This window comes from Stegostoma tigrinum, chromosome 21 (genome assembly GCF_030684315.1).
Source record: "Stegostoma tigrinum isolate sSteTig4 chromosome 21, sSteTig4.hap1, whole genome shotgun sequence".
Classification (NCBI taxonomy): Eukaryota; Metazoa; Chordata; class Chondrichthyes; order Orectolobiformes; family Stegostomatidae; genus Stegostoma; species Stegostoma tigrinum.
Window position 1 is genome coordinate 588219 of NC_081374.1, and position 22494 is coordinate 610712.

The 22494-nt window shown below is 40.5% G+C and overlaps 1 protein-coding gene across 1 annotated transcript; it reads left to right on the plus strand.

The window, feature by feature from the left end:
• Positions 1–590: 590 nt before the first annotated feature.
• rbm15 (RNA binding motif protein 15) lies at positions 591–8819 on the plus strand. Its single transcript, XM_048553196.2, has one exon. It carries the CDS (start codon positions 1369–1371, stop codon positions 3841–3843), a length of 2475 nt encoding a protein of 824 aa, XP_048409153.1. The 5' UTR covers positions 591–1368; the 3' UTR covers positions 3844–8819.
• Positions 8820–22494: the final 13675 nt, after the last annotated feature.

Here is a 22494-nt window from a genome sequence, read left to right on the forward strand (position 1 = left end):
CTGCTGGGCCTGCTGTGTTCATCCAGCCTCACATTTTATTATCACAGAAATCAGAGTTACTGTTTTAGGTTTGATGGACCTTTGTCTGAACTAAATGGGGTGAATGGCTTGGAGACAATAAGGTCTGCAGATGCTGGAAGCCAGAGTCTGTAGGTGTGAGGCTACAGCAGGTCAGAGAAGAGGGAAAGTCAACATGTCAAGCCCACACGCTTGGTCAGGCAAATGGCTTACCGTGTGTATGTGAGATCACAAGATGTGGAGCTGGATGAACACAGCAGGTTAAGCAGCATCTCAGGAGCAGGAAAAGGGTCCAGACCCAAATGTCAGCTTTCCTACTCCTCTGATGTTGCCTGGCCTGCTGTGTTCCTCCAGCCCTGCACCGATTACCACACTCCACCAGGACCAGCTCCTCCTTCCCCATCTGTGCGAGAGATCATATATAATGTGTATTGGGGAGGGGGAGGGGAAAAGGGCGGAGCTACTCTGCCAGAAGGATGTGGGAAGCAGCCAATGGGAGGGCGTGGTGCTACGGCGTCGCGTCCAATGGATGCGGGGGGATAGGGGCGGACGTTAGAATTCGAACGGAATTTCTGGTCTGATCTTTTTATTCGTGTTTCCAATTTCCATCGCCCAACGGCCATGATTTTCCTCAAGGTTCCGCTCAGCAAGTCTTCGTTAGAAGTTTGCCAGGCGATTGGCCAAGCAATAGCCTGCCTGGGCCCAATCAAAGTAAAGTGCTACTGAATAGACTGTAAAATTCTCCAGGATTTATTCAGGTGGCGCTTAATAAATTCGTTAGATTGTTTAATAAATTCAGGGATATCCGGCCCTCCATTCGACTTTAGAACAGGGTTTATGAGACATTGCCGAGTGCGTTACCAGGGCGTTACTGAGTGACACAGCACCGGCCAGTGACATGGGGAGGCCCAGTGATCTCGACCAATCACAGAGCGAGGCCTAGTGGTCCCGGCCAATCATAGTGCGGGACACAAAGGTTCTGGCCATTCAGCGTGGGCGTTGGGGGCGGGATCAGGTACAAAATGGCGGCGATGGCCCGAGTGGATTTTCGGTGTTGGTGAAAATCTGTGGAAAAAAATATCGGGAAGAAATAATCGATTTAAAACCATCAAAAAAGGGATTCAGTCGGTAGATTAATGAATTATCTGAGGTAAACTGTCGATTTAAAAGCGTCGATTGTTTCTATTCCTTCCCAAGGGGAAAGGGAAATAATGAAGGAGTACCAGTGAAGGAACGGCGGCGAGGAGATAGTGCAATCCGCCCGTTTTTATATCAGTCTGTATTTTTAGTGGAAGATTGATTTTTGTCTTTTCCTGCAACCTGGATTGCTAATTCCTGTCGTTAAGGAATATGAAGGAGAAAGACGTGTCGCCTAAAACTGGCGGAAAACGCGGTGAGGAAAGGCGAAGCGGCCATCACCAACAGCCGAGGAAAATTGGGAATACCCACAACAGCATCAACAGGAACAACAAAAACCACGGCAATGCCAAGAGGGCTCGCAACATTAGCGGCAAAAGGACCAACAACAGAGATTATGATGTTTACCCTCCCAACCGGACTACTAATAACTTGAGTCTTTCTTCCGCTTCCTCAAGGGCAAGTAGGACTGAGAGACAGCCTGCTGAATACAAAACCCTCAAGATCAGCAATCTGGGTTCCCAGTTGAGTGATGGTGCCATTGAGGATGGCCTCTTCCACGAGTTTAAGAAGTTTGGGGATGTCAGTGTGAAGATTTCCAGGGATGGTGATGAAAGAGTGGCCCTGGTGAATTTCAGACATTCTGAGGATGCTAAGGCTGCTAGGCACGCCAAGGGCAGATTGGTACTGCATGATCGCCCTCTAAAAATTGAAACAGTTTATCCTCCTCCAAAAGGAAGAAGTTACTCCCCTGAAATGGATGGGTATTCTGCACCAAGTGTCCAAGGCAACCGACACAGGCAAAGATCTCTGTCCCCTGCTGGACTTGGTTACAGAGAGCATAGAACTCAGCAACGCAGTTCTTTGGGGCGTCAGTTACCACCCCCACCACCTCCCCCTCCTCCACCTCAGAGAGATTTGGAAAGAGAGCGGGATTATGCCTTTTATGAAGGCAGGGCACGTGCTGCTTACACACTTGATAGAACCACATTTAGGGAGGATGAAATCTTGCCAGAAGATGACAAAAGAGCTAACAGGACGTTGTTTATTGGTAACTTGGACCCTTCAGTGTCACAAAATGACCTTCTGCTTGCGTTTGAAAGGTTTGGCGTTATCTTGGAGGTGGATATCAAGAGGCCACCACGTGGGCAAGGAAATTCTTATGGTTTCCTGAAATTTGAAAACTTGGACATGGCCCATCGAGCTAAGATGGCAATGTCAGGAAAAGTAATTGGACGAAATCCCATCAAAATTGGATATGGGAAAGCAACGCCTACCACTCGATTGTGGGTTGGAGGATTGGGTGCCTGGGTTCCTGTAGCAGGTCTTGCAAGGGAATTTGATCGATTTGGGACCATAAGATCAATTGACTACAGAAAGGGAGACAATTGGGCTTATATTCAGTATGAAAGCTTGGATGCTGCACAAGCTGCATGTACTCAGATGCGTGGCTTTCCCTTGGGTGGACCAGATCGACGTCTAAGAGTTGACTTTGCGGATACAGAACATCGTTATCCTCAACAGTATCTGCAGGCCTTGCCTCTACCTCCTTTTGATTTGATTGGAGATGGCCTTCTTCCTCGAGGTGCAGAGTGTCTGAGGGGTAGGGAAAGAAATTCTCCTCCAATGCATTACAGAGAAAGAGAGCTTTTCCCAGGCAATGACTGGCATGTCCTTTCAGTCCGGGAAAGAAACAGAAATAGCCATGAACAGTTCGATCATCTGGATCGTGAAGTCAGGGATAGCTGGTCTCTTGAACGTGGGCGTGACCATATTTTGCAAAATTGGGACCAAAGAAGGAAAAGGAGAGGCCCTCCAGATACACGCCCAGCTGATTGTTCTCCTAGCAATGACCGCTCCAGAAAACGACGATGCATTTCCCCGGATCGCAGCCCGGGTAATAGCAGTCGTGATGGTGGACGCCACAGTGATTCAGACCGTGATGTTAAGAATGAGCGGTATTCGCCCAGTAGGGATCGTTGTAACAGCACAGAAAAAGTGCCCTGTGGTAAACATGAGACCAAAACTGTCAATGTGAATGAAAAGGATAAAGACCGCAAACATAGAACTACAGAATGTGCAAGTCCCACAAGGAGCAAGACTAAATCTGACTCCAGCAATGCCAAAGCATCGGATGGCTTCCGGGAATACGAACGCAAATTAAATGTAGCCTGGCATGGAATGCTGGTACTGAAGAATAGTTCTTTTTCCACAAACATGCACTTCCTTGAGGGTGATCTTGGCGTTGCGGCCAACTTATTAATGGATGTCTCAACTGGTGGAAAAGTCGCACAGTTAAAAATCACTCAGCGCTTACGACTAGATCAGCCTAAATTGGATGAGGTAACAAGACGCATCAAGGCATCAGGCACTAATGGCTATTGTGTCCTATTGGCTGTACCAGCATTGAACAGCATGGAAAATGTAGAAGGAATGTCAGCTTCTGTAGAGCAAGTCACTTCACCACAGAGACCACTGAGGAACTTGGTGTCCTATCTAAAACAAAAGCAGGCAGCTGGTGTCATTAGCCTGCCTGTGGGAGGAAGCAAGGAGAAAGACCACACTGGTGTACTTCATGCTTTCCCACCTTGTGATTTTTCTCAACAGTATCTGCAAACCTCTGCTCGAACCCTAGCCAAATCTGAAGAAGACTGTCTAGTTATAATAATTGTACGTGGTACAGCTTAGAATTGAAATTGTACTGTTTGCTGTACTACTGCTGAGTATTGTGATGTAAACGGGATACAAAGAGGGCAAAGATCACCAAACTGTCAGATACTTTGTTCACATTGTGTGTTCTGGAGCCCTATTTTTCTATTTACAAACTCTCTCACTCTCCCACTCCCACACCCACACCAATACCCCCAACTGAACTAAGCTGGCAGCCTTGCCTCTAGTAAAAATAGATCTTCTACTGATTGACAGTGAAGTAATATTGTTGTCTTTTAAAATATCCTACCCTCCCAACTCGTGCCATGCTTAACACCAAATTCAGTCACAATTATTACTAAATTAGCTGTGTGTTTGTAATAACTTCTGGCCACCATTTTTTTTGTTTATAAAAAATGTTCTTGCTCTCGCTTTATCCTTGTTTCCATGTCCTCAACGTAAAAAGGAAGTCTTGTGTCCATAACATGTAGTGGTTTCTTTTTGAAGAAAAAAAAGTGTTCCATGCAACATTTCAATACCCAAGCACTTTCACTTAAGCTTAAACCATCAATTGTACAGAGCTTGAGTGCTCCCTGCATTGTTTAAGGTAATGGCTACCTGTCGGTGCTAGAGGCCAGTAACTGTTTATTTGTCCAAGCAGGATTCATTATTGGAAACTGAGGGTCTTACTCCTTTAATGTTATTGAAGGGCAAAACAACTTAAATTGAGTTGTTTTCTAGTTTTTGTAAATATAACTGATACAGGAGAACAAAGACCTTGAAAACTGTTTTATGTTATAAGCTTTAAGAGTTGTAGGCAGTTTTGTTTTGCACTTGATATCTTTTGGACACCAGTAATCCCTCAAACTAACTCAAAAAGTTGGAATGAAGTAAAGTAATTCTTGTCTTTCATGCCTGATGGTTCAAAAAACATTTTTAGTTACTTGGCGTTCAGTCCAAAATCTACAAAGTTGATGTTAACATCTACAATTAGATTGGCTGAAGTTTTTTGAACCAGTGATCTTGGGCAGTAAAGTCAGTTGCCATGCCACACAAACTCACAACAAATGGATTATATATGTCAAGAATCTTGGTTTGAAATGAGTTGTAAAATATTTTTAAGAAGGTGCCTATGTACTTGTTCTTTTGAGGGCTAACTTGTCAGTTGTGGGAAGAAATCAAAGATTATCTAGATCCCCTGCTCAGTCCTGGAAAATGCAGAGACTGGGCCAATCTTGGCTGTTCGGAGTTCTGGTCAATTGTCGGCCCATTAAACCAATCCTGAAAGCATCAGAACTTTCAGGAAGCAGGGTGGATAGAAAATTATCAAAATTTAAAAAAAAGATGTAGAATAATCCTGTGCTCTTTGCAGTACTTAGAGGAGCTGCGCAGCCATGGTGCAAATGTTTTGCAAAATTTTTTCCAGCCAAGCAGGAACCCTTTTATGTACTTGTGAAATAAGGTGGCCAGGGTTTCTTTGGGACAGTACATTTTTAGTTGGCTGAAACCTTTTGCAAAGAGGAGAGAAGAACAAACTGAAGTTAGCCCTCTGAGTCTATAAACACTGCTGGCTTCCATTTGGGCAGAGTTTCAAGTAAAATCTGCACAAATAATTCAGATTTCCTGTTTTTGATACTACACTGTTGAAATGTATGCTTTTACGTTGTTATTTCTATCTAATGTAACAAATTGCTCTAAATGTGTGGGCCTACTCATACAGATGGCAGTATTTAAAAATAATGCAAGATGGGAAACTACTAGATTTACATAGGTCTTGTACTAATGCAAGATATATTTTGAACAAGTACACAGGCATAGTAATTATGGTACAAAGAGAAGTTCTTTTAAATGAGAAAATGCAAGTGCACACTGACTGTTTCTGTAGTACAAACATATAATCTGAACAAAATCAGAAAAACCTAAACGTGAAGCTAGTCAATTTGTCTGTGAAGAAAAATGCTAACTGTTTTGACCAGCCACAGGAACTGACCTGATGTATTTCAGCTTTTTCTGTTTATGCTGTTCTGTTGAATGAAAGTACTTCTCCCACCTCCAGCTCCTCCGAATTGTATCTGGGACATTAGGTCACTGATCGGTGCCAGCAAGCAAATGTTATGTAATTTTTAACAAAAGACTTAAGTTGTGGCCTACAGTATTTTGTTTGAGGTGTTCGCAGTGTTGAAGGTCACAGGACACTTGCTGGTAAGCAGTTTTTTTTTGAAAAGAGATAAAACTGATCTGCTTGGCGTGATTTTTTTTTTAAAAAGCGTATCCTGTTCCTCCCAATGATATGTGAATGCCTGTTGTAAGGCATCTTTTGACTTAACTCTTGAATTGAAATGCCAGTTAGGACATGACAACTGACCTTTGTGCATGTACTGGAGGAGCTCGGACAATAAAATTTAGTGATCCCTTTGAATACAAGTCAACTCTTGTGGGCATCACTAAAGAGGAAATTTATTGCTTACCCCTTGTGTTCAAGAAGTTGGTGTACTGCCTGCGTGAACAGCTGGACCCCATTCTGTGAAAGTATTAAAACTGCAGTGTGGATATCCAAGAAGATTGGCTGATCTCTGAGCCCTGTGTCCCCAATGACAGATAGGAATTGTAGTCACTTTCTCGAGCTGGCAAGGTGAAAGGGAAGGGAGAGTTGGGGTTGAGGGGCTTGGGGTGTCTCTAGCACCTATTGAACTGTGTACGATGAGAATTCAGGTGAGGGGAGAAAATTAGGGGCAGGATGTTCAAAAGAAAGACCTAACTATAATTTTTTTTAAAATGCAAATGCATATTAATGTGTTTATGGAGACTTTGAAGGGCATCCTGCCCCTTGGAATGCAGCATTGTTATAATTGGGATGCACTGATCCACCAAATCATTTTACTTGCATTCCACTACCACTAGTCTTTGCTAACTGTGAAAACAACACAGTAAGTGACTTTAAACAAATCTTGATATTAACATAGCAGGAGCATGTTTTGATATGAGTTCTTCTAAAATTAGGTGTATGCATTTGCACAAGCTGTACATGTGCATACTAATACCAAATTGAATACTTGCACTTTCTGTATGGGGAATTTTGAGCCAAATGAGAGATGCGTGAAGTTAAGGTGGCTGCAGCTGAATTGTATTAGCCCAGATAAATTGATACAACAATGTTTTAAACTGTTAAAGGGATACAAATTTGTTTCGAGCAAGTCCGTGTGCACTGTTCTGAACAATTTTTACATTGTGGAATTCAAGCTTAAACTGAATAGTGTCTTTGGTTTAATCTCAATCTCTTGTTTTGATGATCTGGGATGGAGTACAAAATGTATAGAGCATCAATCAGGAGTGCATGTCTAAACAGTTGGCATGTTGTCCTAAGGACCAGGTGTACAAAAGCTGCAGTTCTCCTACTGTTTAGATTATCTCCAATATTCTGAAAGAAGTGATAACCTAAATGTCTTTGGATAGATAAGAGTGTAGATGCAAAAGAGGTTTTGAGTATTGGCTTTCTCATCACGTACTAAAGCAGCAGTCTTAATTTAACCGTAGAGTTTCTATTTTCAGTATTTGGATTCTGTATTTTGTTTGGAAGTTAAAGGTGATCTTTTAGGAGCACTTACACAGTTGAAAGCTGTGGAAAAATAAATCAAAATCCAGATGTTGTTTTGATTTTGAAGTTTGGTAGTCTTCCTAAGCCCTTCGCCTAGTCTAGTTGGAACTGTGCTCCTGTCTTCACCAGACCATGCCTCTGAAAACTAGCAGGCCATTCAATCATAGGAACTGGCTGCAGTCACTAGTTGAATGGAGGCTCAAAAATGGTCATTGGTAACTAGTGTTGTCTTTTTATATACTTTTTTTTTGCCCCTCTTCTGCTGTGATTGGGAACACTAGGCGATTCTGCAAGGTACAGCAGTGCATCTAGTTATTGTTGACATTAGGATGCTGGGAGGGTAGTGTTGAAGCACAGACCTTTGACCTATCAGAGGCACTCTTTCCCATTTTATTTTCCTAGTCTTTGTTGCTGCCCTCTTGGGTTGGAGTTCTCTTCTACTATACGTGCATTATTTTTGAATGACTTGTAGATCTCCACATGCTCACCACTTAAGAGGGCAGGTCCTGGACACCTTTGTTAATGTAAAATACTTTAATGTTTCTAATGTCCTATGTTCTGTGGTGTTCTCTTCCTATCCCTGGCAGCCAAGGCACAATTATTTTGGTATAGGTAACCCATTCCAAAAGAAGAAATGGTCTTAATTTTTTTTCAAACTACAAACAATCCAGTGTTAGAAATTCACTATAAATGAGGATTAAGAGCAGTAAAGGATCTTAATCTTAAGGCAAGCCTTCAGTTTTGCATTGGATAGCCTTGCTTAGGGACTATTTAACATAGGACTTTTATCTTGAAGAAAAGTATCAGCTTTTACAGTGTCCGAGAGCTCTACATCGAAAATTTGTTTTAGAAACCTAGGGCCTTGGTGCCTTAGTAAGAAGCAGTTGTTCAGTAGCATGCCAACTGAATTTCCTTAGTTTTTTTGTTTTGAGGCTATGTGTAAAAAATTACTGTATTCTTGTTAGTTATATAGACAAAACTGGTGTTGCATGTATTTTTTGTGTCTAATTTGATATTTCTTTCCTGCAAAAACCAAGTGACAGAATATTTGAATGGCAAAGCTGAGGAGGAGACTTCCTGCTGGAATTTAGTACAAGCCGAAGACAATGTTTGTTTGAAGTAGAATGGCCTTTTGCAGGGGGAAAGGATTTCTGTTATTTTGTTTTTAAAGAGCTGGAATGACAGCTTGAGAAAATATATATAAAAAGTTCCTGTATCTTCTAATGTGAAACCAGGTCCTGTGTTTTGAGGGGAAAGATGATCTGCCGCTGTGTGCTGTTTATAGCTGATTTCTGGGGGAGAAAGGAAAAGCTATTCGGGCTCAACCATCTGAATACGGGCTTTCACAGACACACGTGCGTTGAGCTGATTATGTTGTCAACCAAAATCAATAAAATGTGTTTTCTTTTGAGGAAAAAAACTGCGTTGGAGTAAGTTTGAATGAAGCAAAAACATGACCCCTCCCCGTGCACACTTGAGGCTTTTTGTTTCGGAAGGCCCGTTTATTTGAGGAGGAAACGTCAGCGTCACCGTTAAGTTAACAGTGGCCTGCAAGAAACGAAATTGGGGAGACATACCCCACTCTGAAATGTTGAGAATTGACCGCTGGCTGATCATCTTGATGCTGTTCTAATCGAAGATCCAGAATTGCTTGAAAGAGTTTATATAAAAAAAAGTTTTGATTTATTTTTGACCAGAGAAATCTCAAGTGTGTGAAGAATGTGAATCCTTGAAAATAAGTCTCGATCTTGCTAACCATGACCAAACCAAAAATGTCAAGGCATTCTGTGCTTCCCCAAAGCTTATATTTTAAAAAAAAATCAGCTTTTCTGCAGCGTTGCCTAGAATTATAAGGCAGTGCCCCATATCCTGGAGCTTGTAAAGTGTGCCATTTGAGTGCTTAATTTCGAGAGGAAGAAAAGGTACTATACACCTGATATTTCATCAGGGCTAGCAGTTGGTTTAAATACACTTACTTTACTATGTTACTGGTGCCTTATTTGATGGATCCGTTGTGGCTTGTAACAGTTTCACACCCCATGGATGTGCATGTCCGTAGGTACCCAAACTCACTCATACCTGTATTGCCTGTCAACTCATCAGTGAGCTTTCGACTCCAGTGTTTTGACCTAGGAGGCGTCCTTTTTATATATTTAAAAAAACGAATAGAATTGCCCAGTAACTAGCTGATAAGCTCGCACTGCTAACTAACAGAAGACGTCTGGCCTGAGTTTCCCTCGTGGTTGCCTTGCCAAACACTTTGTAAAGGATGGGGAGAAAACACTCCTGCACTTCACCGTTTGAAAGACAACTTCTGTCGTTGGATGCTATGGATTTTCTGTCTACAAAGGTGTTAACACTGTTGATTTAATATTAGTGTTTGCACCAAGGTAAGGTTTTTAAAGTAGGATTAATATATTCAATGGTAATCTTGTAGAGTGGAGATGCTAATCTTTTCAATCATGTTAAATTGACCTGGTATAAACTGTCTCTTGGAAGATGACAGACATTTATTGGGTTTTGTTTTGCAGACATTGGCTTCCATGTATCTGATTAAACATGTTCCTATGGTAATACCAGCCAGACTACTTTGTTTTAGAGTAATGCATATACTTTGAAGTTCTTTTTAAATTGCATAATCTGTGTTTTATTGTCTAATGTAGTCCAACTAACTTATGATTATCCTGTTTTCTGTATCACAAGGGTGTGGAAGTGAAGTCACTTATATGTTTAAGAAAGAAATACCTTTTAGTTTCAAGAGGTAATGGGAGAGAACAAGCATATGGCATTGAGATAAAGAATCCAACACTATCATGTTGAATGATGGAGTGGAATTGATAAGCTCAGTGGCCTACTCCTGTTGTTTCATTTTCAAGTTCATCATATAAGGTGAGGATCACTTAAAGGAACAGTGATGGAGCTGGGAAAGGTGCATGTTTTTGTTTTGAAAATTCGCAAACAGTCTTGATTCTCAAACTGCTGTTGCCCACAATGCCCAATTCCATCACCATTTCATCTCCTTTGGAACTCTACAGATTTATTTGTAGCAGCCCCAACACAGGTGATTTGTAATCGTAATGTTAAGGTTTTTATGAGGATGCTAACAATCTGCAGATTGAGAAGCTAGTATCGCTCATATTGATGGAATAAAATGTAACTTCTTCTGTATAATAAAATGCCCTCTTTCCAGCAGTTTCTAACAGTCTCATCAGAAATATTAACTTTCTTTTCATTCAGATATTGGTCACACTGTCGTATTTTCAGCATGTTAGCATTTGTGTGTTTATGTAACAAAAGAAATGTAGCTGGCATCTCCCAATTTTGTATCAACACCTTGAGTTCATTGAAGTTGACAGTAGATTCCTTCCTGTTTTCAGAATTTTGGGGATGACTGTCCATCAGATTTTATAAAGATGACTGTGCTTGCAAGTTCCAAATCCAATGATAAAATCATCACGATGACGTTGAGAGCACTTTGCAGAAGAGGCTTTGAAGGAATTATTGTAGAATCTTTTGTGTAAATGCTTAAACTTTGCATTTGACTGTGCTTTGAAATGTTTCTCATGTCCTTTTACCTGTTCACTGGATTTGTTAAGAACTGCAGCCCAGAGCTGTTAGCACCCTCATAACACCTTCCCTAACCAATCCAGCAAGTTTTCCTTGATGCCCAGATATCTGGCTGTATTTATAATTTTTGGTTTAGCATATCCTAATCATGTTTTTTTCTTATTCGCCCATGGGACATGGGTGTCACTGGCTAGCCGACCAGCATTTATTACCTGTCCCTAATTGCCCTTCAACTGAGTGGCTTGCTAGGCCATTTGAGAGTCAATCAGATTGCTGTGGGTCTGGAGTTACATATAGACCAGACCAAGTGGGTGTGGCAGATTTCCATCTTTAAAAGACATTAGGGAGCCATATGGCTTTCTCCTGACAATTGGCGATGGTTTTATGGCTGTGAGATTTGGAAAGAGCTTTTATTTGGATTGTGGTTTCCTGTGTGAATAAATCCAAAATCTGATGACAGTTGGTATAGCATCTTCTGATAAAGCTTACATGGTTTGCATGCCTCTATAGTATGTTTTCATGTGACTACAAAAGCAACCACCCATATTAATATTGGTATCTTATCATTAGTAACTTCCTTATTTTTAAGGACAAGTTTGGAAATTCTTCTATATTTTTCTACTTTTGTCTAGTATCTTGTTTTTCACTTAAGTATTGAGTACGAATGACGTTTAGCTGGTTTGGAGCAGTACCCCACCCTGATTATTTAATGTGCATTTTTGAAATGGTGTAATTGCAGAAACCCCTGAATCTCAATATTTATTCTATTCCCTTGTATCATGAAGCTTTTTGATGCTCCGAAGGCAGTTTTCCATGATGGATTTTGTATCTAATACTTAATTTTAATGAATTCAGTTTTATGACAAACACATGCATTCCTGTTTTTGTGTTAGAAGCTGTAAAAGAAAAAAGTACAAATTCCTTTGGGGGCCACTGAGAGAGGGCCACCATAAATTGCCAGTCTCACTGAAAATATTGAATGTGGGAATGGAGTTTGTATTTGCAAACTAATGTTTTTGAGGTTCAGGTTGAATAGCATTGTTTTGAGCACTGCTAAACAATTTATTTTGCAAGATCAGTCTAGTCAAAAGCAATAGGCTTGATCCTGGGGAAAAATGTCAGTGGTTAAAATATATTCTGACCAATAAAATGATTGGGGGTCAGGTCGGGAGGTGGTGGTGAGGGGGCTAAGAGGCCAGTGGGAGATTTGTACTGATCTTCAATATGTTACTGTCTTTAATGATTATTGCAACCACATCCTGTGAACAAATAAGTAAATGGAACTGATTTCATGATTTTGAACTCCTCTCGGTCTGACCTTTCGTCACCCTGGCAGAAATTCAGAATGTACTATTAGCTGGAAAGCTGAAAAGCCTGAAAATGGGCATCAGGTCATACTGCATCTGAAAGAGAAAAGGGTCAGCATTTCCGATCCAATCTCATGTTTTGATTAAAGCTTGTATACAATGTTTTCCAGCTTTCTCTTGTGAGGTGCTAATTCGTATCTTTTAGTATTTTCTGTCTTGCTTGGTTTAGCTTTCCTTCGTTTTGAATAATTTGTGTGTCTTTCATTCTGTTTTCTCTTCTTGCTATTTTTAGGCATATTCTATTCTGACCTGGAAAGTGTAGCATCTATACATGGAATAGTGTTCAGAACTGGTCTACGGGTGGCACGGTGGTTCAAGGGTTAGCACTGATGCCTCACAGCGCTAGGGACCCAGGTTTGATTCAAGCCTTGGGCAACTGTCTATATGGAGTTTGCACGTTCTCCCCATGTTTGTGTGGCTTTCTCTGGGTGTTGTGTTTTCCTCCCATTGCCCAAAGATGTGCACCTTAGATGGATTGGCTATGCTAAATTGCCCATAGTGTCCAGGGATGTGTAGGCTAGGTGGATTAGCAGTGGGAAAAATACAGGGTTACATGGGTAGGGTAGGGGATCTGGTGGGATGCTCTTTGGAGGCGTGGCATGTACTGGATGGGCCAAGTGGTCTGCTTTCGCACTGTTGGGGTTCTATGAAGTCCGAACAGAGTCAGCAAGCAATGTTATTAATGACTTCGGTGCCCTGGGAATTTGCTGGGGGTCAATGTTGGTGATACGTTAGTTAGTCTGATAATTTTGTGGGAGTAAATAAAATTGTTTTTTTGAATAAGTTGAATGCTGATCTGATTGTCATGAAACTGTCCTGAAGCACATAGCGAAAGGGGAATTGATGTTTTCCAAGTTGGTCATGAGCCTGGGCAGTTTGGATAAGGATTTAATTTCAGTTTTCTTTCATTGCACTGAGCGCAGCAGCTCTTCCCTATTATTGTAACCACTCATTGCAAGCTTGTATTTTTGATTAAAATTTTTTAATTGGCCAAAAGTGTGTTCTCATGAAACCTTAGTCTAAATGGTTGCCTGAATAGTTTCAGTGTCCCATGTTAAGGCTCATGTGGAGTCAAGTGTACAGTTTTTTTAAAAAAAGCAAAGTACTGTGTATGCTGGGAAACTGGATTTCTGCAGAAGAGTAATACCAGACTTGGAATATTAATTCTGTTTCTCTCTCCACAGATGCTGCCAGACTTGATGAGTTTCTCCAGCATTCTATCTGTTTTGTATATGCAACAACTCTTTTACATTAGGATATATAGTGTGAAATCTAAGAAACAAAGTCAGAAATTGCTTGGAAAAAGCTCAGCAGGTTAGCCAGCATCTGTGTAGAGGAAACAGAGATAAAGTTTTGAGTTGTGACCTTTTTACTGTTCTGAAGAAGGGTCATTGGACTGAAATATTAAGGCTGCTTTCTGTCCACAAATGCTTCCTGATCTGTGCTTTTCCAGCAGTTTCTGATTTCCAGCTTCGGCAGTGCTTGGTGAATTCCAAGTGTTAGCTTTGCTGCTGAAATTTGTATATTAGGATATCCTGTGACTGCCAGATTGATGAAAAGTGAATTTGATGAAGTGAGCCTGCGATGAGATGTTGTGGCGCAGTGGTAGCATCTCTACCTCTGGGCCAGAAGTTCCAGATTTAACTCGGACATCAGGACTTGATGGCCATAAAAAGATGCAATATGCTGGGATCCATCAAGTTGAGGTTGTTAACCTGTAAATGCTTTTGAAATGTCTGTGGCAGGTGGTGAGAGCACAGTAGTTTCCTGCTCAGCCAAAACAATACAGTCACTGCAGTTCAACAGCTTCCCCATGCTATAGCCTCCGTGTGCGGAATCTTGCCATAGATCAGTGTTATAAAGCAGTAAATGGTGTCACATGTTGTGGTTAAATGTGTGTAAAAGTTGAAACAGCTGTGTATTATTTGTTTCCTTGAAACCTTAAAATGAAAGTAATTGAAGGAAAGATAGCACAGAGATCAGTCTGCGGGGTTAGGACTCCAGGTCTACTTTTCTCAATGTTCTGACTTCCTGTTAAAGACCACTATCAATTGGATGATACTTACTAAACAAATATTTTGCTAAACCTTGCAAAAACCTCTGTATTAATATTTGGAGTGTCTTGTACATGCAAGTGTATCATACAGCAAGCCTGACTGACAGTCCTAAATTTCTTGTCAGCATAACTTTTATACATTCAAGATTATTCAGTGAATGTCATTAGATTGTGGAATCACTTCCTCTGTGGGATGCTGTTCAGTTTTGCAACCGTGAGCTGGATGGGTGTGATCAGCGGTTACTTGTTGGGAACAGCATACCTGCCATCACTCTCTCACTGAAATTCATATACCACATTAGTCATTTATGTGTGATATGTAAAGTGGCTTTTCGGTTTTGGCGATTGCTACTTGTGTTGCTACTCTGTAGGATGAAGAGTTGACCACATTAGGGCCTTGCATGGAGGATTACGAGTAATTAGTGATTCTTAATATATGGGCCCTGTTCTTTCCACACAGAACTGTAGATGCACTGTGCCTCTTTCAATTTAAGAAGATAGTGACAACCATTCCCTGCTTTATTTCCCAAGGAAATGTCTTAACTATGCAGAAGATGTGCCTGCTTTTAAAGTCTAAACAAGAACTGACAGTTAACTGTAATCATTAACTGGTGCATTCTCCATGTAAACACGTTTTAACCATCAAAATCCACCTGCCGGTGAATTAACGCTGTCCAGTCATGCGGCATATATTTTGGCTTTCACCTCAAATTGGCATTCTTTAAGATTTCCCTAATTAGTGAAAGATGGCAAATCTTCATTTTTTTTTAAAGTTCTGTGGTGCTAAATAACTAGTTTGATATACAGACAAATTGTTTCCTCTGGGAAATTAAAAACATGAGAATATAGCTTAAAATTAGAGTAAAGAAATCACGAAGCACTGTTTCTTACAAAGCATAGTCAGAAATCTCATCTCATCTCTAACTTTCATTTCTCCACTGATTTATGGATAACGGGAGAATTCTGAGATAGACATTTGGTTGAATTGCATAGACCACAGTGGGGACGATGGAGTTGAGGTGCAGATCACTCATAGACAAACTGAAAAGCGGACCATGCTCAAGGGATTGAATAGCCGCCTTGTTCGTTTGATTTTTTTTTTGTACTTTTGTTCCCTTGCAGCTTCCAAACTGTTACAATTAACAATGGAATACATATAAGACCATAAGACATAGGAGTGAAAGTAAGGCCATTTGGCCCATCAACTCCACTCCGCCATTTAATCATGGCTGATGGGCATTTCAGCTCCACTTCCCTGCACTCTCCCTGTAGCCCTTGATTCCATGTGAGATCAAGAATTTATCAATCTCTGCCTTGAAGACATTTAACATCCTGGTCTCCACTGCGCTCCATGGCAATGAATTCCACAGGCCAACCACTGTCTGGCTGAAGAAATGTCACCGCATTTCTGTTTTAAGTTTGCCCCCTCTAATTCGAAGCCTGTGCCCGCGAGTCCTAGTCTCCCCGCATATGCCCATGGAAACTATGGTATAAAAATTAAATGTTTTAAAACTGGAGTGTTGGCCTTTATCTTATGTGAGGGTTGAATTCAGAATAAGGAAGTCGATTCTTCTAACGCTCTGATTGCATCGGAGTTCCTGTGTTCACTTTTCACCACTGATCTTGTGAATGTTTTTTGATCCTCAGCAAAGTATGCAGCATAGTTTCACCAGAGTGAAGCCAATACCTCAGGGGTTAGATATTTTCTAATTAATCTACTCATGTTATTATAGACCTTTGGAGCAGTTGGAACTTCCACCTGGGTCTCCTTGGCTCGGGTTTAGGGACGCCGCCATTGTGCTACAGGAACCCTAAACCCTGAGGATTGGAAAATATCTACTCAACCTGTTCAAAGTTGTTAATTGCGCACCTCCAGAGTAGATGGGACTTGAACCCTGGCCTCCTGGTCTGGAGTTAGGGACACTACAACATTGCCAAAAGGGACCCCAACCTTCAAGGCCTTTTTTGGAAAAATATTTTTTTTAATCAGTCTGTTCAGAGATGATGTTATACCCACCTGGTTACACAGGTGGGACTTGAACTCGCGGATTCTGGTCCAAGGTTGGAACACTGCTCTATCCCACAAGAGACCTTTACTGAGGGTTAAGCTGAGGACACAAAATAAACCTGATTTTTATTTACTTGTGTTCAGGCAACTTGAATTGCTTAATTGACATGTGTACAAAGATAATAGGATTTGATGCGGATTAATAATTCACTTAGAGAGAATCCAGAGCCAAGGGCCACAAATATTAACATTAGAGCTAGACTTTCTTAGGAACTAAATCAGGCAGCATGTTTTTTTTTTGGAAGCACAAGATTTGGGAATTGACCATTTGCCCCATTTGAGCCTACTCCACTGTCCAAGAAAGTCATGGCTGATGTGGTTGTGGCCTGAGTTCCACTTTCCTGTTGTGACCTCATAATCTCCGCACTTGGAGTATTGTGTACAGTTCTGGTCACCGCATTATAAGAAGGATGTGGAAGCTTTGGAAAGGGTGCAGAGGAGATTTACTAGGATGTTGCCTGGTGTGGAGGGAATGTCTTACGAGGAAAGGCTGAAGGACTTGAGGCTGTTTTCATTAGAGAGAAGAAGGTTGAGAGGTGACTTAATTGAAACATATAAAATAATCAGAGGGTTAGATAGGGTGGATAGGGAGAGCCTTTTTCCTAGGATGGTGACGGCGAGCACAAGGGGGCATAGCTTTAAATTGAGGGGTGAAAGATATAGGACAGATGTCAGAGGTAGTTTCTTTACTCAGAGTAGTAAGGGAATGGAACGCTTTGCCTGCAACGGTAGTAGATTCGCCAACTTTAGGTACATTTAAGTCGTCATTGGATAAGCATATGGACGTACGTGGAGTATTGTAGGTTAGATGGGCTTGAGATCGGTATGACAGGTCGGCACAACATCGAGGGCCGAAGGGCCTGTACTGTGCTGTTATGTTCTATGTAATCGATGTGTCGCTTGTCCATCTGACACTCTGTTGTCAAATAAGTTTTTAAAGATCCACCATCCCCTGCTTTCTTATCAGACTGGACAGAGTTTCTTCTCAGAGATAAGTGTGGAGCTGGAGGAGTATAACAGGCCAGGCGGCATCAGAGGAACAGGAAAGTTGATGTTTCAGGTCGGGACCATTTCGAAAGCAGGGTCCTAACCAAAAACGTCCACTTTCCTGCTCCTCTGCTGCCTGGCCTGCTGTGTTTCTCCAGCTCCACATTGTGTTATCTCTGACTCCAGCAACTGTAGTTCTTACTATCTCAGTTTCTTCTCAACTATCTTAAAATTGAGCATTCCTTATCTTGAATCTCCCCAGTTTTAATCTCACCTCTGAAAAGAAAGTATTCTCTGATTATCGATGTTCAGACTCTTTATATATCTCAATAAAATCCCCGTAGTTCTTCCCTAGTTTTATATTCCATTCCCTTTGCAATGAATTTTATTCGTCTTCCTGATCACTTGATTTACGTATCTAATGAAGAAAAATCCCTTTCAAAAGAAAAATAGCGTTAGTAGTGGGGTCGAAATAATTCTTATTCTCGTGGACTCCTATTAATATTTTCTGGGATTTTTTGTGCTTACTGGCTCCTTTATTGGATGAGGAAATTAGGTGTTGGAGCATTTCCTGCTTATTTCTGATAATGCTTGGGAGGTATTTGAATTCAAACAAGCAGAATTAAAAGACTTTCATCAATTTCCTCAATAAACACTGTTTCATTAAAGTTAAAGCCACAATACACAAGGATAAGTGTTAGTTTCTGACGTGTTAATTTGGCACAGGACAACAGGCATAGTTCAGAAAAGTCTTTTCTTTTAACAAAAAATTGCATACATCAGTACACAAGCAGTCAACATGAACAGATTTTAAGTTGACTGGTGAACTAATGGCTAATTTGTTACGTGTTTGTCTCTAACACAACCACTTTACCTTGAGCAATTTGTGATATGTAAGTTTTTGAGATGTGATAGCATAAATACAAATTTTTTAATGAAACAAAACATCTGTAATACACCAACCGGTTAAAAGTTAATTATGATAGCATCTTCCTTTTTGTTCAAAAGGTTTAAAACTGCTCTTCTCTCTTTGCATTTCCTCTCACAGCCTCCCCTCAGGCCCTCTGTCATCCTGTTTGCATCCTAGGTCAAAACCCAATCTCGATAACCCATGTGATCCCTTTCTGAATAATGAAATTGTCAACAAGCACAAGAGAGAATCATTGTGATTGTAGGAGCAGCTTCTCAGATTTTTTGTGATTGTTTTGCTTATGGTAGCTGTCATTTTGCTGACATTTGCATTTCTTCAAATTGTTTTGGACGGTGAATTCACCTGCGCATGCAATTTCAGTGTACATTGGTATCCAAAGAGCAGCCAGTTTTCAAGACACCTGGAGACCAAAGCAAGAATCTTAAAATTGTTTAATGTATTTGCTCAACTGGCAACTTGTGACACTTAGGTACTTGTTTAACAGACATCTATGTTAAAATCTAATTATATTTAGAGTCAACAAGTAAGCTTCTTTGTGGCATTCAATACCAATGTATTCCAAGATGGGTGAATAAATCAATTTTGTCTTTTTAAAGAAATACACTGGTGGGGAGGGGGAGGTAAACTGCATCCACTTTTCTTCAATGATGCAGTTAAATGGACTAAAGCAGATATATCTGACATTGTATTATAATGTAGTTGTGAGTAAAATATTGAGTGACACGTAGCTGCTTCTTCAGTTGGATAGCCTAGGGAGGAGTAAAGGCAAATTGTCGATACCTCATTTAAGGTGGACGGTTTCTTTGTGCCTCATGTCAAAGTTTGAATACTTGTATGGAAAGCATCTTCAAAATGCAGAGATCGAAGTTTGACCTCACATCTCTGGCAGAGATTTCCTGAGACATTCTCCAAAATAATCCCACACTTGCAATCAGTCCCTTAGCATGTGGAATTATAGCTTTCTGCCCTTGAACCTCTAATCAGGCAGCACCACGTTTTAAAGAAATTAGCAGCCTTCATTCTGTTTTCTTGGACCTGCAGTACAGTTGGCTCCACCTGGGTCAGCATCCTAGTATGTGCCTAACCATTTAAAGTTTTCATCATGAACAGCTTAGGAGGAGGCCATTCAGTTCAATGAGTCCATACAGGTCCTCCACAGAACGGTTCCACTCCTGCTTGATCCTTCAAACGTATGTCCAGTTTCCCTTTGAAATCCTTGATTGATAAGGGAGGTGAAAGCAGCACCATTCATCCAGCCCAAAAAGTTGTTTTTCAATATATGATAAAGCAAAGCCATAATGTGAGGTTTTGCATGATGTTTGAATGAGGAAAAAATTTGTGCAGTTAGGAGTTAGTATGTTGGATGTTAACACTACAGCAAGGGATATTTAACAGAGTAGCCCATATGGTTTTAAAGAAGAAGGAAATGTTAAATAAGACTTGTTGCAGGCAGAAGATATAGCAGCTTAAACACATGCAATAGGTTCAAAAAGAGCTTCTTCCCTGCTGTTTGCTTCAGGACTTTGTTATCTTGGATTCTCCAGCATCTGCAGTTCCCATTATCTCCTCTTCCCTGCTGTAATTAGATTGCTGAATGGACTTCTGCAATTTCGAATCTAATGTTGGTCTTGCTTTCTTGCACATCCTGTGTAACCACAACCTTGTATGCATTGCTCTGTCTAAATATCCTATGATAATACAATGTGAGGCTGGATGAACACAGCAGGCCGAGCAGCATCTCAGGAGCACAAAAGCTGACGTTTCGGGCCTAGACCCTTTTGAAGGGTCTAGGCCCGAAACGTCAGCTTTTGTGCTCCTGAGATGCTGCTTGGCCTGCTGTGTTCATCCAGCCTCACATTGTATTTTCTTGGAATTCTCCAGCATCTGCAGTTCCCATTATCTCTAAATATCCTATGATCTATATGTCCTTTGTATGTTATGATCTGCTTGTTCTCCTCACAAAATAAAACTTTTCACTGTACTTCGGTACATGTGACCACAAGAAAATAAAACAAATCAAATCAGCTTAAAAATTTGGGACAGGATTTTTTTGTTTAAAAAGGGCAACAGCGTTGAATTGGTATGGTTATTGACAATGGACTGGTGATCTTTAAAAATCTTTGGGCTGTTCCTTAGCCTTTATCAGAATAGGAAAGCATAGCTAACAATCTCCTGCCTTGATAGTAGGAGTAGAAATAATTCCTCTGCTGAAGAGGAGGAACCGCTTGACAGAAGTAGAAAAGAGGGTGAAATCTAAAAATGCGTTTCCTGTTTGTCTTGTAAACACAGATGGGCAGTGGCTCACATACAGCTTCCTTAATGACTTGGTACAGCAGCATTAATGTTTACTGGCCTACTGTTAAAATCAGATGGCCAAGTGTAGTGAAATGCAGTCCAAATGAGGTTGCTGTACACTTGTTGCCTTTGCAAATTGAAATACAAGCAAACATGCATGTTTATCTAGTAGCTGATAGATTTCTGCATCACTTTTAGAACTGAAATGCCCCTCTCATCCATTCATGAGCTGTAGGTGCCACTGACTGGGCTGGTCTTCATTGCCCAGAGAATAGTTAAGAGTTAGCTACGTTGCTGTGGGTCTGGCCACATGTAAACCAGATGAGATAAAAATTTTAGTTTCCTTCCCTAAAGGACATTAGTGAGCCATTTGGGTTTTGTGACAATAGGCAACAGTTTTGTGGTCATCATTAGATTCTTAAATCCAGAATTTTTTAATTGAATTCAGATTCCATCATTTGCTATGGTGTGATTTGAACCCGGGTCTCCGGAACGTTGCCTGGCCCTATTGATGAATATTTAGCAATAATACCCGTTAAGTAATTGCTGGATCATCAGCTTCTAGTTGTCATGGGTTGTACACTGTATAAAATAGTGCAAAACCAAAAATTTACTGAGTTTAAATAGATTAAACTGTTTGCCTGTGTTTTAACCTATGATGCGGGAATCAAAGATCTATAAAACGTGAGGAATTGAGGACCTATTAAAACTCCAAAATGTTCCTGATTTCAGAGGGGAGAAAAAGCTTTATAGAAATTTGACAGATATGTAACTGCTTAAGATCTGTTTCTGAAATTGATCTCATCCCCACCTCTGGAGGAAAAATGGGATCTAAACACGGTTCTTTAAGCAGAGGCTTTTAAAAGAGTTGGGAAATTTCTTGACTCAAACTACCTACTTGGTAATGAAAATGAGGAGTCTGATGGAGAGAACAGTGTGCTTCTGGTTACTTGCATGTAGTTTAATTGCTCCCACCAGCCGATCTTGTTTTAAAATTTGTCTACTAATTTAAATATACTGTTGAATACAGACTCTGGGGCTACAAAATTCTAGCCAAATAGGACAAGTAAGAAGTGTAAAGAAAATAATTGGATGGAGTTGAATTCTGGAGCTGCCTGCATACTGGGAACTGCAGATTGCTTGCCTTCGTTGTGGAGTGTATTGTAATGGAGGATTTTCAACTTGCATTCAAGGTTATATACTTTTAAACATTTTCACTGAGATCAGTGGGAGTACAGGTTAGGATTTGTCTAAGATTGACAATTTCTGGTTAATCTTTACATCTGTAAATGCTTACTTTGGAAACTGTGAACCCTGAAGTTAAATGCACTGATAGTATATTTCATTAGAAGGGCATAGATGTTTTGTCATGGAGGAAGGGTCATAAAGTGTACTTTACTGATTCAAGAGATCGATGCTATGTTATAGCTTAAATAGTCATACCATTTCAATTTTTTTTAAAAATCTGGTTTCAAATGGTGATTGTTTTATGAAATGGTCAGTTTAGCTTAGATTCTGCTAATTCTGCCCTTGGTTTTGGTTGGCATGGAATGTGCAGGAGTTGTATGTACACTTCCATTTAAGGAACTATATCTAATATTGTATCTCTGCTAATTGACTCCCACATCCTTCCAAAACAATGAAGGTTGGGAAGTTGCGTAGGAAGAAACTTTAAATATGGATCTCTTGATTTGCTTGTACTTTATGATTAAGTGACAGTGTTGATCAGAGTAATGCAATTGAATAAATCCATGTGTTTATACAAAAGGCAATAAACGAGTTTGTTAGGAATATTTAAGGCTTGTGGAATAAGGGGCAGTGGGA

Excerpts from the sequence above, each read along its gene's own strand:
- rbm15 (XM_048553196.2), top strand. The coding sequence starts at position 1,369 with ATGAAGGAGAAAGACGTGTCGCCTAAAACTGGCGGAAAACGCGGTGAG.